We start from the raw sequence: 16,076 nt of genomic DNA on the forward strand, positions 1-16,076 counted from the left end.
AACATTCAACTTTACGCTTCAGTAGCAAAGTTTTGGTTCAACACTTTGGTCCAGACTGACATATTTTAAAACTGCAGACACTCCAGACATTCTTGGTCCCCAAGTGATTGAATTCTATTCGTTCTGGAGAACTCCTGCTTACCAGTGCCTCCATAAGATTGACATTTGTGAGTCGTAAACACGTGTCAACATCTAGAGGAGAGACGACCATAAATCGTTGGTATAGACATTCATGTAACCCTGAGGATGCATTGCAATGATCCCCTGACACTCAATCTAGCATCATTATCAAGGCCAAAAAAGTTTACATTTGCAAACATTTTATAGCTTTTGCTTTCTATATGTTTATCTTCTTACTATTTGTTTCGCCGCATGCATTCATATCTCCAAGAACTAACATCTCTTCTGTTATAAATGTATTGTACACCTCTTCCCATCAAGATATTGGTGACATTTCCAGGAACTTTTGCCCGGTCGTTAAACTATTTAAGGGACACAGTAGGCAAGCCATTGTTCTGGTAAACATTTACACCATGTATCAGAATACCAGTCACTCTTTTTTTTCTGGGGAATGTATTTTAGGAGCCCTGACCACATGTGCTTATCTGCCTGAGTGAGCCCAGAGTAGACCATGTGAGTCAAACATAGCGAGGCTTACTGCTGTCTGTCTCCAAACTGATGAGACTGAGCTGACGTTGGTTGGTTGGTATTAGGCACTGACTCAACATCGATCAATATTGGTTTAAAATAAGGTCTGATAAGTTGGACAGATTGATGTCCAAGGGACTGAAATGGTATTTTTACTCTAAAGTTAAGGCTAGGATTATTGCTGTTGATGACAGGTGTTTATTGTGTTGTTGATGGATTTTTGGTTTTGTGGCTCTAAAAGGACAAATTGCGAAACATAATTGTTGTTTCGGAGTGATTTATAGGATATTTTTGCTCAACAGATTGTAACGTTTGGTTTTTATACCTTTTATTTTCTAGGAGATGTAAATAAGCACATTGACAATCTAAATTTGGAGGTAGGTCTGGTTCCGATTTAGTGTAGTGTCTTTGGCACTGTGCAAAGTTTTGCAATTGCCAAGAGACAAAGCTTCCAAGGACTCAATTTTTAGAGACATTCCCCTGGAACCTAATCCCCTTTCTGAGGAGTCCACCTCCCACCAAAGTTGGTTTGAATGTTTTATTTGCAGCCGTCGCCCCCTTTTGTGTCCAAACCCTTCCAGGCCGTATTGTGTGACATCCTTTCTGTGCTCTCAGACTCTCGCAGAGGTTTTGGTTCTTTTTAAGCCCCTCTGAAAGTGAAATAGCCCTCTCTTTTCACTTAACAAATGGATGGAAATGAAGAGGTGGTGTAATTTGGTGGTGAGAAAGTACTTTAACAGGACACCCACACAAACACACAAGTTGAAGACTAAAACCCTCCACTTTCCCTTGACATCTGCCCTCTAACTTGGAACTTAAAACACACAGCCATGCATGATGTGTGCGTGCATACATGACCTTGTGCACATAGATTGAAACATGGCTGGTTTCTTCCAAATTATGCAACTGATTTGTATGTTGAGGCTTTAATCTAAATAGAGATGTCATGTGCTTAAATAGTGTAGCCTAAATAATCTTAGACAATTTATAGGTCCATTTTTTGTGTTAAAAATACGCTTGGTTATAAAGATTTAGTCTTACAGCATGCTCAGTCAGACCCTAGAGACAATATGTCTCTTCCTACAGTTGTGACGATGGAGCTGATGTAAGTGCCTTTCTTTAGCTGGGCTGCCTGAGGCGCCAGATATTTACTACTCCACTAACATTCACCTCATGCTAGTTAGCCCTATAGCAGCCCCACTTTTGGACTGAAGTTCATCCTAGCTTGTGGGGCTTAATGTGGGATCTTTTCACCTTTTCATGGCCCTCCTCACCAGCTCATACATGGAAATGCTAATCAGGGCTCACATGTTTACTGACGCAGACTTTGATGCAATGGGAAGTGCGGGCAGGAGTTTTCCTACACCTAATTGATCGGACTGTTTCATGAAAAATATCACACCTTACTTGCATGCTTACTCGTCAAACATGCACATAGGCCTGCCAATATGCAGGTCATTTAAAGAGGGGGAAGGAACTAATGTGATGAGTCCTACACTTGTTGTATAGACATATGGAGGTTATATTACTTTAATTTTTGTGCTCAACTTTCAAGGTTTTGGAGAAGACTAAAAAAGAGAATCAGAATCAGCTTTATTTGCCATGTATGCTTACACACCACACACACAATGAATTTGTCTTCAATAACTGTGCTCTCAATGTACAAAGTTATAAGATTAAATATAAACGTTATATAAGCACTAACACTAATATGGCTAAATAAGACAATTGTGCGGTGGTGAATGAGTGATGAACTTGATAATAAATATGAAGTCATATAAACGCTTGATAAACCTCACAAATGAATCCTTCATTTGCTTTATTTTCTAGCCTTTTTCAAACTATGCACGGCTTCTTAGGCTTGTGTAATGGTGTGATATGACATTGTATTAATAGGCATGTATGTAGTGATCAATGCTGGAAAAAGGGAATTCCTAAGCAGCTGCGCCTCATGCATGAACAATGTAAAGACTGCTAACAAGTAGAAACCTGCTCATACTGTGTTTTCTGTTACACATTCAGTTCACTTGTGACTTTTTGCCAACATTTCTTTGTTTGCACATAACTAATTCTGTCATGGAGACAGAGTAAAATACACCAGACTATCCCTCGCCCCTTCCCCCGCCCACCTGTTGCACAAAGACAAACAGTTGTACATTGCATTGTCACAGGGCTGCAGTGTGCCCTGTCTGTCTGGCAAGGCTGATCCGCTCCGACAGAAGGAGATGCCTCCTCTCCTTTAAATTGCATTCCTTTGATCTCACATCAGACTCTCAGGAGCACGCTCAGATGGCTTTTATCTGTCAGGACTCTGATCTCACTTTAGATCTTGTCCTCTTGGCTATGTGGGGCTCTTCAGTAGGATTGGGATTTTCAATATTGTCTTTTTTTTTATATATATATAGAATCACCAGCAGAATAAGATATAATAGAAGCAGACAACACAAAGATGTTTTAACATACACTCCACAGTGGCTGCTTTCACAAACACACAAAATAAAGCTGAAGACAGACTGCACAGATCTTACACACAAGCCCTATGTTGCTGTGCCATGCGGTGGTTGTTGATGTCCTCCCTTGTAAAATCATTCAGTTTTGTGCTGTACTCACCTGACGTAATGCAATTCTCTGTAAAGAATTCTCCTCCACCAATCTTCTGTGAGTTCATCTTTATTGCTTGATCTTTCTCAGTGGATTTGACAACCAGTCTCTTTAGCCTCTCTGTCCGGCTTTCAAACATTTTGTGCTTAATGAAGGCTCCACAATTAGAATTTCCATACAGATTATTGTCAAAAACAACAAAACACAAACATTGCTTAAGATACAAGTTTAAAAGCAAACTCAAGTCTTCCCTGAAGAATTGATATATTTTAGCATTTAACCAGACCCAGCATGCACCTGTTCATCATGCAACCTTGTGTGTGTTTGAATTATGTCCCATCAGAGTGCATGCTTGATGTTTCATGAAGTCGGTGCTCAGTAAAGCTAGATGCTCGGTAAGGTAAACTTACAGTTCTGCCCTCATGCAGCTACAGACACATCAGCAGCTCCTTTTCTGATGCAGCAGCTGATTTCCCAAGTATCCACTGCTGAATTAATTCTTCCTTTATCAGGACTTTTCACGTGACTTTTGTTTTTAATCTGTCAGGCATGCCATTTGAAATGTGGCAAATACAATACTCTGATGAGTAGCACTTGATCAAAAATAGAAATTTCAGTTATACTCAAAAAAATGACAATATTATATAATGAATCCATCCATGTATATAGATAAATACTGTCTCTAATACACCTAATCTTCTCATGGTGGCAAACCGTACCTGCTCTTACAGGCAATAAATAACATAATTTTAGTATCAAAGTCATGGATTATGAAATCAAAGACAATACGTGTATTAGACCTCTTAGCACCTTATCAAGAGGCTGTGAGAAATTCCTGACTAGTCCTTTTACACACACTTCATTTAATCAACACAGTGAGATTATAAATATGGCAGGCACAGAAATGAGGAAAAACTGGCAAAGGGTCACGCAATCTGGCCTTTATGATTTTTTTTTCTTCTTCTCTGAAACACGGCTCTACAGCTCAATAACATGATGCATGGGCAAGTTACAGGATAAGTACAGACAGCAGCACTGAGTCAGTTCACACTTAAGATTGCACATTTATCACTCTCAGTAGTTGTGCAATAGCTGTCAGGGGCCACTACTTTATAGAAGTGCATGCAGTATAGCAGATCTTCATAAGGTGTGTTTTTTCATGTGTGTGTGTGTGGGGATCAGCAATTGTAGAGAATGTGTGTCAAGCATGACAGTAGTGGAATGAAGGTTTTAGATTTTTTTTTTTTGTCACACACAATACAGAATAAAACCTCCTTTAAAAAGATAAGAGTTGAATCTCACTTATTACATTTGGACTTCCACCACAGCCTCCAGATTCAAAAACAAAATGCTGTAGTGAGAGGAGGGCTTTCCCAAAGGCTTATCTAAATTGCCACTCAAATTTCCCTCCTGGTTTTGTCTGTTTGATATGCGTTCACCCTCACCTTAACCTGCTTTGCTTAACCACAACCTAACAATTACCCAATTGCAAAGGTCAATGCTGAGGGAAACACTGATGGGGAAGCAGGCTTTGATACAGCACTGACTGTCAAGATGGGCAGTGAAGAATACAAGAGTAGGATTTATTCATCTTGATTTAGGTCTAGCTTTAGTGGACCAGAACATATTTGTTATTAAATTAATCTAAAGATCATATGCTTCAAAAAGAGACTAATTTTCTTCTATGGATGTCAGTTTTTTCAGCCATGAAAAGGGCAAAAAAGAGGCTTGCAACGGCCCAAGTAGTTATTTATTTTTATATTTATTTATTTGTAAACCATCCTCAGTTATGGGTTAATGAACGAGCACGTTTCAGCATCAGGCAAAAATTGTTGAATGTTTTAAATGGCCACTGTGTTATTTTTTTAATATATATATTTAATTCTATTAAAGCTGCACTGAGGGACTTTCGGTTTGTGTTGTTTTTAGTGCCCCCTGTGTGAAGTTGTTTGTCTTATCTCTTTTCTGATCTTGTCCTGTATATGCATATGAAGAAAAATGATCATTCTAGTTCCTTTTAAAGGTCCCATATTATGCTTTTTCTGGTTTTATATGCTCTTCAGTGTGTTTTCCAAGTGTCCTGTGCATGAATGTGCCAAAATTCAAGTCCACGGAAACGCAGCTTCTCCTATGTCCTCCTGTTAGCTGTAGCATTAGCCGCATGTAACGCTCGGTTCTAGCCCCCCTCGATAAAAATTTGTCAGTCCGACGTCATTGTCAGTGTGAGATCACTGATCTAAGCCCATTGGCTCGTTGTGGTAGGCCCAGCAGCTCATGTTGCACGCCCGTTAACTTCTGTAGCACGCCCACGATATGCCGTAGCCTGCGGTAGCACAGTAGTGCTATGGTGCTAATGTTTATGCTCCGCTCGGACGGAGCCAGTGGCTGCATTTCCAATATGGTAAAAGAGGCGGGACATTTCCGAGAACCGTGCTGAGCAACTGACCAATAACGACAGAGCGGATCGGCAGACCAATCAGAGCAGACTTGGCCCACGTGGGGTCTAACAGTGGGGGCTCAACAGAGTGCAGCTGACGGACTCAGAGTGTAGAGGGAGCAAGGAGGAGCAGTACATGAAAACAGACACTTTTTTCGGACTTTAGTTATTGTGAACGTACAAAAGTAGGTACATAGATTAAATATACGAACCCCAAAAAGGGCATAATATGGGCTCTTTAAAAGTCAGATACATCACTCATTGTGATATGTAATTTGTAAAAAAACGTTTCTTCAGCATGATCTAAATTGTCTCATCTGTCACCCACCCCATGGCAGTAGTTACAGATATTATAATTAACAATATAGAAAAATTCTTGAGCGAATTGTCCCTCCAGAGGTGTCCTGGGACTAGTTTAACAAAACACTTGTGAAGGGAGGTTCTCACTTGATAACCACGGCGTTGTCCCGACTCTTGCTGCCCATTGGTCAACATGGTTGAGTAGTGGGGCCTTGTGGTTGTCACTACCTAGCTAGCTTTCCGAAACAGAGTCTGGGTCTGTTGAAGGCGGCATGTGGTAGGTTGTGTAAGTTATCAGAGGGGAATAATTAAGATGAATTAATTAATAATAATTAAGATGAGGGGTTTCTTGACTGAGCGCTTATCCTTTCATTAGGGCACAAGTATCTTGTGTTTATTTCAAATACGTGTTGCTGATGGTCTTGTTTGCTTGTGTCAGTCACACAGAGCCATCAGTATTTGTTACAGTGTGTGTTTAATAAACTAGCTAAAACGCCTCGCATGAGCTTTAAATACACCAAGCATCAATCCCTGCTGTTGAAAAATGAAGCAAAATAACAGCAGTTTTCTGAAACTCAGTTACTTGAGGCTGGCTCCAAAAGCCAGAGATTTCTATTTGGTATCCTTTATTGCATGTTTTAAAGTGAAAATAAACATGTTTACAGCTCAGTACAAAAAAGGGTTTGGTCTCTATAGCTCATTGTGTATGTAGTGGAAAACTGTTATGGTGTGCATTTTTGATGACTGATTTGTTTTGATTTGTATAATTGTGGGCATGGCTGAGTTGACTGGCACGGCACATCGTAGCTGGTTGTCTAGACCTGCAAATCTTAATGAAAATGTCAATAAAAAAACTTTCGACACAAACATGAAAGTTTATCCATAGCGAGAACAAGATTGTCCATTGCAGAAAAAGGATTGAGTATACATATTTATAGGGTATCCCTATTCTCTTCCTCGATAGCAACAAATGCTCCAACCTCAACATTTTATCTATCATTGAAGCATAAATGTGCACAAAAATATTAGGCTGATGTCTTTTTGTCGGAAAGATTAGCTGATGACTGACATACACGCACATGTAGACACACTATGCCTATATTAGAACACAACACAGACACTTGATACCCTCCAGGCTTATGCCTTTGCGGAGATAACAACACACACAAACACACAGTTGGCATGAAAAGGTCTGGGGGGTCAACAGATTTAGGAATGTGTCCGTTTGTGTTTTGTCAACATGAATTCACACACACGCGTATTGAAAGGGAACATTTTAATAGACTGCTGTTAAAATGGTGTTTGGTCATGAGGGACCTGGTTGTCTGTGTGACTCTGTCGTGTTAATTTGGAAGGTTAAAGGAGATCTGGATACTTTATGCTGTGTATATGTGACACTATTATAGGGGGTCAAGGTCAGGAATTTGAGATTGGGTGCGAAGGCGGGGGGCTGGGTGTCAAACAGTCCATACCTGTCACAACTCAACCCCTGACCTTTTTTTTTATTTTTTACACCAACCCACCCACCTCCTGCACTAAACCTCCTGGCATGACACCCTTGTTTAAAGCCAGGGGCTGCAGATGTAGGGAGGGGCAGAGGATGAAGCTGCTCAAGTGTTTTTTTGCCACAAGCTTGTCAATCTGTTTCATGTCTCTGTACGCCACTGGAATCCTGTGTGGTGTGCTTAGCGTGCCATCACAATATTTCATGCTCCCTGCAAACAATATGTAGGCGCTGGACATATATCAAGAGTGGTGTGTTTATACTGGCAGGAGGTAGTGGGAGAGACAGGCTTGAATTCATAGGAAGAGATTTGCCGGGACAGGTCCTGTCTTCCAAGTTCTCCTTGTCTGTTTCTGACTGGGATTGTTTTTGAAGGATTCTTCTCACCATCACTCTGCTGGTTTACTGGTGTTAAGTTAGAGTAAGATACCACAGTGAATGCCATCACTACATGTAAGCTCGATTGGTATTTGTGGTAGAATTTATTAACTATTTAGATTTAAATGAAACATAATTTGGTTTGTTCTCTGTTCTCTGATATCAGTCAGACCTGATAGTGTTCAGTTGTGACTAGATGACCAAGGACAGCTTAGTGTGTCAAGGGTCTTCCCCTTTATATCTGCATGTTTGGTAGACTTAGTGTCTGTTCCAAATTGACATCACAGATTAGTTTAGGTCAGTATGACTCTCGACGTCAATAACGTCTTTTCTATATAATATATAGAAACTGGGAGAATTGGCATAGCAGGGACACAGCATCAGACGTGATCTTGCTACTCCATCTCTGCTCCGGAGTATTCTTGTATGTGTAAACTTTCTTCAACTTAAGCCATATGAGTCTCATGAATCATTGCGTGTGTGAAGTCAAGGTCTTAGTAATTTCCCCAACAGTACTGATCTTGGGTTTATGTGTCTGCTGGAGGTCACTATGCAAATACCATCTCATCATCTGAAAAGAGAACACAAAGTAATTGTTTTCATGAAAACACATCACTGAAGTTTAATCATTTGTGTTACATATTTAAAAAAAAGAGTGACTGCACAAGAATTGAATATTATTATGTATATGTTGTGGAATTAATGTCTACAGGATTTCATTTAGCTTCAGTACATTTTAGGAAGAGTTATTTAAAACTCCTGTGAGGAGTTCCATGCCTGTTGTGAAACAGACTTTAATAAATATAAATGCATCTTTATAAGCCACAAAAGCAAATGAGACCATCAGTATATAATGAACAATTTCTAAAATGTATTTTTTCTGTCAGTTATCAGTTAGGTACTGTTACTGTTTTTCAGTTCAGACTCAGACACTAAAATATACTGATTGCTGACATTTTAATATTTTTGATTTAGAGATGTTCTAATAAAAAATGTCTTTCCTGACACTTGTTCCAATGCTTGGGTACCCCTCACAGACTAATGAGATTAAAAATACAAACATTTGGTGTTAGCACTGCTGGTGTTTGTCACCATATCATTTTACCTGAAACAAGTGTATATTTTGGGGCTAATTGGTAATAGTTTCAAACCAGTGCATCATTTGGCATATTCAGCAATACCCGCTACAAAATGACAGATAGAATACTGGGCTGATATTTCCACTGGTTTTGGATTTCTGTACAACTCTAATATCCGTATTTTCTACCGAAATTGAGGTTAAAGAATTTTTAAAAACATTCTCAAAGGTTTTGTTATTTCTAACCCTAACATCCCATAAAGAGGCCCCAATGGTTTCACCAGTGTTTAGTTCCTCAGCCTAGATACTAAACATCAGAGAATTAGAATCAGGTAGAATTTGAACACAGATATGTGTGCTATGATACATGAACTGACAGACAAGCAGACTCATCAGCAAGTTAGTTTAGGGGAATGATTTTTCACATTTAGGACCGTCAGGTAAAATAATGCAAATGGCTGTCAATCCCACTAAACCTCATAGGCGCAGTTTCCAATTCTACTAGAAGTGGAACCAAATTATTCATGACTGATAATTCTCGGGCAATGGGAGAATCCCTTGTAGTCACCATCTTCGACTGTAGCCACGGCAAGTGTTGAAGAAGATTTTCACTGCTGTGGGTCACTGTCAGCGACAGGATCCTGAAAGCAGTGGCATGCTCTGCATGGGCATTAGGAGGGAAGGGGAATGTGGCGCTATGTTTGGAATCTGAGATGGGTCTGCATGCCAGCCAGCACGTCTCTTACCACCACCCCCACCCCCCACCACCTCTCCCATCTCACTCCCTTTCTCCCTTCCCCTGGCCTCCCCTTAACGTCATGGCAGCCCGTGTGAACTGAACTTCCTCCCGGTCCTCAGCAGAAACAGATTATTGATAGAAGGCAACTCTTTTTTTAACAGGATGACAGCCCACTTCTTGTTTGCTTGGCGTGCACCGTTTGTCTTTTTTTGCACATCCTGTTGCACATGGGTGGAAGTGGTCTCTGATTAATTTCAAGACACACCCCATTCACGTTCAGGAAGAATCATTTTAAGCCATTTGACTTAGCAAAGAACCGTTTTGCCATACAGTGAATAATGGTCGGCCACTCAAAAAGGCTTTTCAAGGCTTTTTGAACACCTAATGATTTTGTTTGTTTTTTGGAATTTTTTAAAGTTTCACAAGTCCAAACAGATCCCTAAGCTGAGCTCTGACCTTTCTCACCATCCATCAGCCTAAGAAACACTTGAACCCGAGGCCACCACTCTTCTTGTTTTGGAGTAGATATCCATCAAGATAAAAGTGGATCCTTTTTGACACAGTCCATGACTCCACAGCTCAGCCTTTGCTTGTGTTTTCTTTTGAATTGATTTGAGTGTTAGCTTAGCTCTCTGCCTCATTCAGAAGAGATAGCAGCCTGACTGTTTCAATTGCCGGCGGGGGTTTTCATCAAGGCGCTGAGGGATGCTCGACGAGTGTGGGCCTGCCTTCAACCCTATCAAAGGGAAGACTCTATAGAGGTGGCTCTCATTTACATGGCACACAGTATTTTAGATACGGTTTTTATTTATCATAACAATCCTAAGGGAATATCAGAGGACGTTTAGCAAAGAATGCCTACTGGATCCTGTTTTTGTAACATGCCTAATATGTCATTTCAGGTGCATACCAGCACAAAGATAAATTGTGTAGTAGGCTCATAAAAACACAACAAAGGTGTGGTGGTTGGGTGAAGATGAGGCCTTTTATTGGCTCTATATGTGTCATGTGCAAGTTGGTGTTCCAGAGTTTAAATTCCAACCACACCAACTCTATGCCAGGATATAACAAAGAGAGCTTTGACTATCACAAATTACCTTTCCATTGTACAACGTTCAATCAAGCTGAAGTCACCCGCTTTCAGGCCCTGATGAGGATGTTGTTGATCTGCAAAGGAAACATGCTGCACTGAGCATCATGAGCCGGAGAGAAAGCTCAGTGTTGGCAGAAACAATCATTGGCATCCTTGTCTGCCCTTGTATGGACAGCGTACTCTGATGGGAGCTGAAGATAGAGTTCTGAGTAAAGACGTGGATGATGTGGGCTTAACTGATATCTTTTACTAACTCGACTGCACCTGCTTTTCTCTTATATTGACTCCATGACTCCAGTCAAATGTTGGTGTATTGTATGTATTTTGCTGAATGGCCAGTTTGGGCACACGCTGTGTGTGAAGCTGCAAGAATAGAAACAGGAAGCATTGACCTGGATTCAGTCCAATGGGTAAATTCCCAGTTAAGTCATTTATTATGTGTAGCATGGATGCTACAATCAAGCTTCTGTTGTGCCCTGGCTCACACAAGAACGTAAATAAGAGTATTGTCAGAGTTGCTGGCCTAGAGCAGAACCTCAATTTAAAGAACAAAGTAGAGCACAGGAAACTCCATTAGGCTTAATGAGTGCCTTTTGTTCATCCGACTTTGTTTTCTGTTTTTGATTGCAGCTCTTCCATGTGGCGTATGTCCTCATCAAGTTTGCTAATTCCCCTCGTCCTGACCTCTGGGTGTTGGAGCGCTCCATAGATAACGGGAGGACCTTCACACCCTGGCAGTATTTTGCACGTAAGTTTCCATATGATTTTGCAATGTTGTAGCTTTTATCGTATTTGTAAAAACACAACAAGAGAACACACTGAAAAACATACATAAAGCCTTCCACTGTCAGTGATTTGTAGGTAACATCATGTATGTTTTGAAGGCAGGTTAGCATTTTGTCACATTTTTCGGTGCAGTAACACAACAGCATCATTTGGAATTAACAGAATCCTGTTAAAAGACAGATAAACACGGATATGGAGGATTATTTTGTCTTGTAAAAAAAACAGTTTTTAAATCATATGTAGCAGATTTGACTTGATATAAGAAAATGTACAGGTTTTATTAATAGTATAAAGATTGTATAAATCAGCCATGCCAGAGGTGTACTGTAGAGTACCAGAACCCCTGAGCTGGCACTGCTGAATGGAAAGCAGCCATTATTATTATGAATTACTCCTGAGTATTTCCTGCTATGACAACTTGAACTGTCTGCTCTGAGAAAGAGCGAATAGTGAGGATGGATTAAAATTTGCTCACTTGCACATCTTTGATTTGCACCATTTAGCCAATTAAAGTATTTAAGACAGGAAGTGTTTGGTTAAAGGTTTGTGAAAAAGGAAATACAAACTAACAAAAAAACATTCAAACCTTGAATGACTTCAAGGATCATTGTTAGGGTTTAAATAAAAGGTTTTTGGAGTTTTAGAGGAGAAATTCCAAACCCTTTGTATTGCCTATCTTATAATGTCATACCATTACCTAATAAACTGTCAAAATACCTGCAAACACAGATCTCAAACATGCTGAATTGGCAAATCTGATTTATGATGTCTAATATCCAAGAGGCACCTGTACATACAGATTGCCAGGAAGCACAGCTGTGAATCATCAGTCTTACAATCACAGCGTTTCCCTTTCATCATTTTACTTAATCCAAGTTCATGTTTATTCTGGAACATCCAAGTTCTTACTTCTTAAAAAATGCTTTTGAAGTCTTTGTTTCCTCCTACACAAACTCTTTAATTGAATATTTCCTCATCCCTCGTACAGTATGTTGTATTTATTGACTTATCTAAAATACAGATTAATCAGTTTAGCAACTTCAAGATAACTCGACACCAAACAGTGTCAGTATTGCAACCAGTGCTTTGAGTGGATTCAAATATGAATTGTTGGTTTTAAGAATTCTTACACTTTTTTTTTTTTTAAGTTTTCCCTTCCATGAGCCCTGGTGGTTTGAGGGATAATAGAGGCATTCCTGTTCTCTCTCTTTTTTACTCACTTGAAAGCCCAAGTCACTGCCGTGTATGAGCAGCTAGTGAGCTAACTTTGCTACATACTTTGCACCCCAGCATTTTGTCTTTGCCAACGGACTAGTTGTCCTGGGAGCAAATATACATATTATATATATATATGACCTCGATCCTTTGTAATATAGAGAGGGTTGGAAAGGGTACTGGCACCTGTTGAGAAGTCCCGAGGCGCCAGAAAAAGTCCTGGTATGTCAAGGGATAAAATTTAGAAGTGGCGGGACTGTGTACCGGAGCATACCGGACAACTTAAACCATTGTTTGTAACAACAAGTTATTTTGTTATATTGATTGGTGATCGAGAGTTACTGTACAGAAGATTTCCATGTGATATATTGTCAACTCATTCATTTGTTTGAAATATTAACTGCAGCAGCAGATTATAGTTTGTATTTGGCGCCTAGGCTCGAAACTTCATCATTCCTCACAGTTTTATTTTACATCCCAAAATGTAAGGAGTGATGAGATGATATCTTTAACCCCCCAGGTGCAGGTCAGAGTTGGCAAATAAAGAGCAGAGTTAGTGACCGGAAATCTTGCATCTTAAATTGACCGGCAATTGTAGGGAGGTGTTGTCCGGTGATTATGGTTAATGATGCATATCAAGTGTCAAATCGGTGCAGCTTGAGTTATCTGCCTGAACTAGATTGCAGGCGTTGCCTCATTTCTCTAAAATATGAAATAATTCTAATAGGGGGTCAGAGGTCACGAAGGCTTTTCAATCATTTTTCAATTGATTTTGTGGCAGATTCAAAGCGCGAGTGTATTGAAAGGTTTGGAAAGCAGCCCAATGTTCGTGTACTCAACGATGACGACCAGCTCTGCACAACGGAGTACTCACGGATTGTACCCTTGGAAAATGGAGAGGTGAGATATTGCAACAAGTTTTTCGCAAACTCTACCATCAAAAAACAACTTTGTGAAATAAATCTTTGTTGTCTAGATTGTGGTGTCTCTGGTCAACGGTCGGCCAGGGTCCAAAAACTTCACATACTCACCTGTGCTGAGAGACTTCACGAAGGCCACTAACATCCGCCTGCGCTTCCTCCGCACAACCACCCTGCTGGGCCACCTGATCTCCAAGGCCCAGAGAGATCCCACCGTCACCCGCAGGGTGAGTCACACACTGTACAAACTCACACAAAGGTGTTTTGCTGGCAGACTCATGTTTCCCATTTGGGCAATATGAATTTACAACTCAGAAGCTGCCCTCTTGCTTACCGTTTGCTGACATTAACACTCTGACCTGCTCACACATTCATCTGTGTCAAGGCCTAATGCCAGATCTATCTGTCACTTCCTTGTGGTAATTCATCTGACACCTTGGTTTGGCTAGATGGCCCAATATGGCAATTCTACTTACAGCAGGAGAACACATCTAGTAGCCTATATTTCCTATTTTACATTTGAGTAGTGGTTTAATATATACCGTAAAATAGCTTCAGTTAAACTATAATACAAAGTAAATTTTTTGTTGGCATTATTCCGGAGATGTTTCCTCAGCAATTATGTCTCATACTGTATCAGTGATATCTGCTGTTTATCTTATCTTTTTATTTATGCACTGGTTCTCTCCACAAAAGTTGCCTTTGCTCATCAATCATGTTTAAGTTTGAAGTTTCTACTTGGCAAAGCTAGACTTTTTTCTAGTGCCGGCAGATTTATGTGACAATCTTTTATCTGCCTCTGCAGTTGATTTTAAGCCAACATAACATTTAAAATGTCCTCTTTCTGATGTGTATTTTTGTTGTTGACAGTACTACTACAGTATAAAGGACATCAGCATTGGTGGACGCTGTGTCTGTCATGGTCATGCACAGGTGTGTGGTGGGGGGCGTGATCAGGATAACCCAAACAGGTTGGTAATGTGCCTCATCTTAAGCATGCTACAGAAGAGTTTTCTGTGCAAATCATTTTTCATCAATCATTAATACTAGCTGACATGCTTCGTTAAAAGCATTTCATAAGTTAACCTGAAAGTATATGTTTAACCTTTCAATGTTTCATTTGTTTATTCATTAACAAGGTGAATAGTCTTTCTGCACAAAGAGCTCTGTTGTATAAGAATCTCACTGAGATGACTTTATACTGATAACCAGAGAGAAACCAAAACCACAGAGATAATACCACATTTCCTGCAGTGATACTGAATCGTTTAAGGAAGGATTATTACCTCACATGTTGGTACACTGACAGCACCATTGTAAAGGCTCTGAGTACTGACTTTGACAATGGAAATAGTTGGTATGAGGGCAGAGTATGGACAAAGATCTGCTTTAAGCTCACTGAACCTTGATCGTTTATCATTGTTTACTAGTAGAAACGTTTTAAATGATTGTTACTTTTGCCTTACTGCTCCAAACAACTTTTGAATATTAGCAAAGGATCCAAGGAATATGCCAATTTTAGCTTATTTCAGCTTATTGTTTTGGTGTACCAGCCTACTGCGTTACTTTTTTAGTTATCTCATTGATGCTTTTAACTGCAAGAATAGTGTCACAATAAATATCAGATACACTTTCCGCCTGGCACCAAATGACAAAAACACAAAGTTAGCACAAACTAGCTTGCAACTTAAAAACCCAAAGACACACCCAAGAATCAAAAGGTAGTGCTCGGTTGCCTATAACATAAAAAACACAAAAGCTAGCAGCTTGAGATACCAAAACAGTACTATAGGTGGTGTTAAGTTAACCAATATGTAGCTTTTTCAGCATTGTTTGCTGTCCCCAAGTGGCAAAGAATTAATTCATAATTTTAAAAAAATGATGGTTTTGTGCTGCAAATAGAAATGTGAGTGTCACTATACTCAGGTGTCTAAACTCTTGTCTCTACAGACTCCAGTGTGAGTGTCAACACAACACCTGTGGGGAGTCATGTGACCGCTGCTGCCCCGGCTTCAACCAAAAGCCATGGCGTGCCGCGACTGTTGACAGCCCCAATGACTGTCAACGTAAGTGAACATGTTCAGTACTCCCTATTCTGCTGGCTCTTTGAATTACGACCCCCACAGTGGACTAAAGTGTCCTCTTGCCTCTGAGATTCAAACCCTGTTGTGGATGCCCTCATATGGTCCTGTAGAGAGCCTTAGTGAAGAGCTGAGAGGACATTCCTCATATGGTATGTCTGATGAACAGCATAGTGCACAGCTAGCTCCAGGATAACTGCATTTCCTCACCATAGCTAGCTAGCCATGCCCACACTAGCCGACCAGACAGTCCTCCATGCTAGGTTATCGTTGGGCCATCCAGTCTTTCAGCAGAG

The 16,076-nt window shown here is 40.2% G+C and overlaps 1 protein-coding gene across 3 annotated transcripts in view; it reads left to right on the forward strand.

The window, feature by feature from the left end:
• LOC132979172 (laminin subunit alpha-3-like) overlaps window positions 1–16,076 on the forward strand; it is a 60,188-nt gene that overhangs the window by 3,106 nt on the left and 41,006 nt on the right. For all 3 annotated transcript variants that reach the window (XM_061044745.1, XM_061044743.1, XM_061044744.1), the window contains exons 3-7: window positions 11,409–11,526; window positions 13,561–13,679; window positions 13,756–13,926; window positions 14,570–14,670; window positions 15,650–15,765. In XM_061044745.1, coding sequence (XP_060900728.1) covers window positions 11,409–11,526; window positions 13,561–13,679; window positions 13,756–13,926; window positions 14,570–14,670; window positions 15,650–15,765 — 625 coding nt within the window. The remainder of the gene's footprint in view (window positions 1–11,408; window positions 11,527–13,560; window positions 13,680–13,755; window positions 13,927–14,569; window positions 14,671–15,649; window positions 15,766–16,076) is intronic.

Source organism: Labrus mixtus, chromosome 8 (assembly GCF_963584025.1).
Source record: "Labrus mixtus chromosome 8, fLabMix1.1, whole genome shotgun sequence".
In the NCBI taxonomy this organism is placed as follows: domain Eukaryota; kingdom Metazoa; phylum Chordata; class Actinopteri; order Labriformes; family Labridae; genus Labrus; species Labrus mixtus.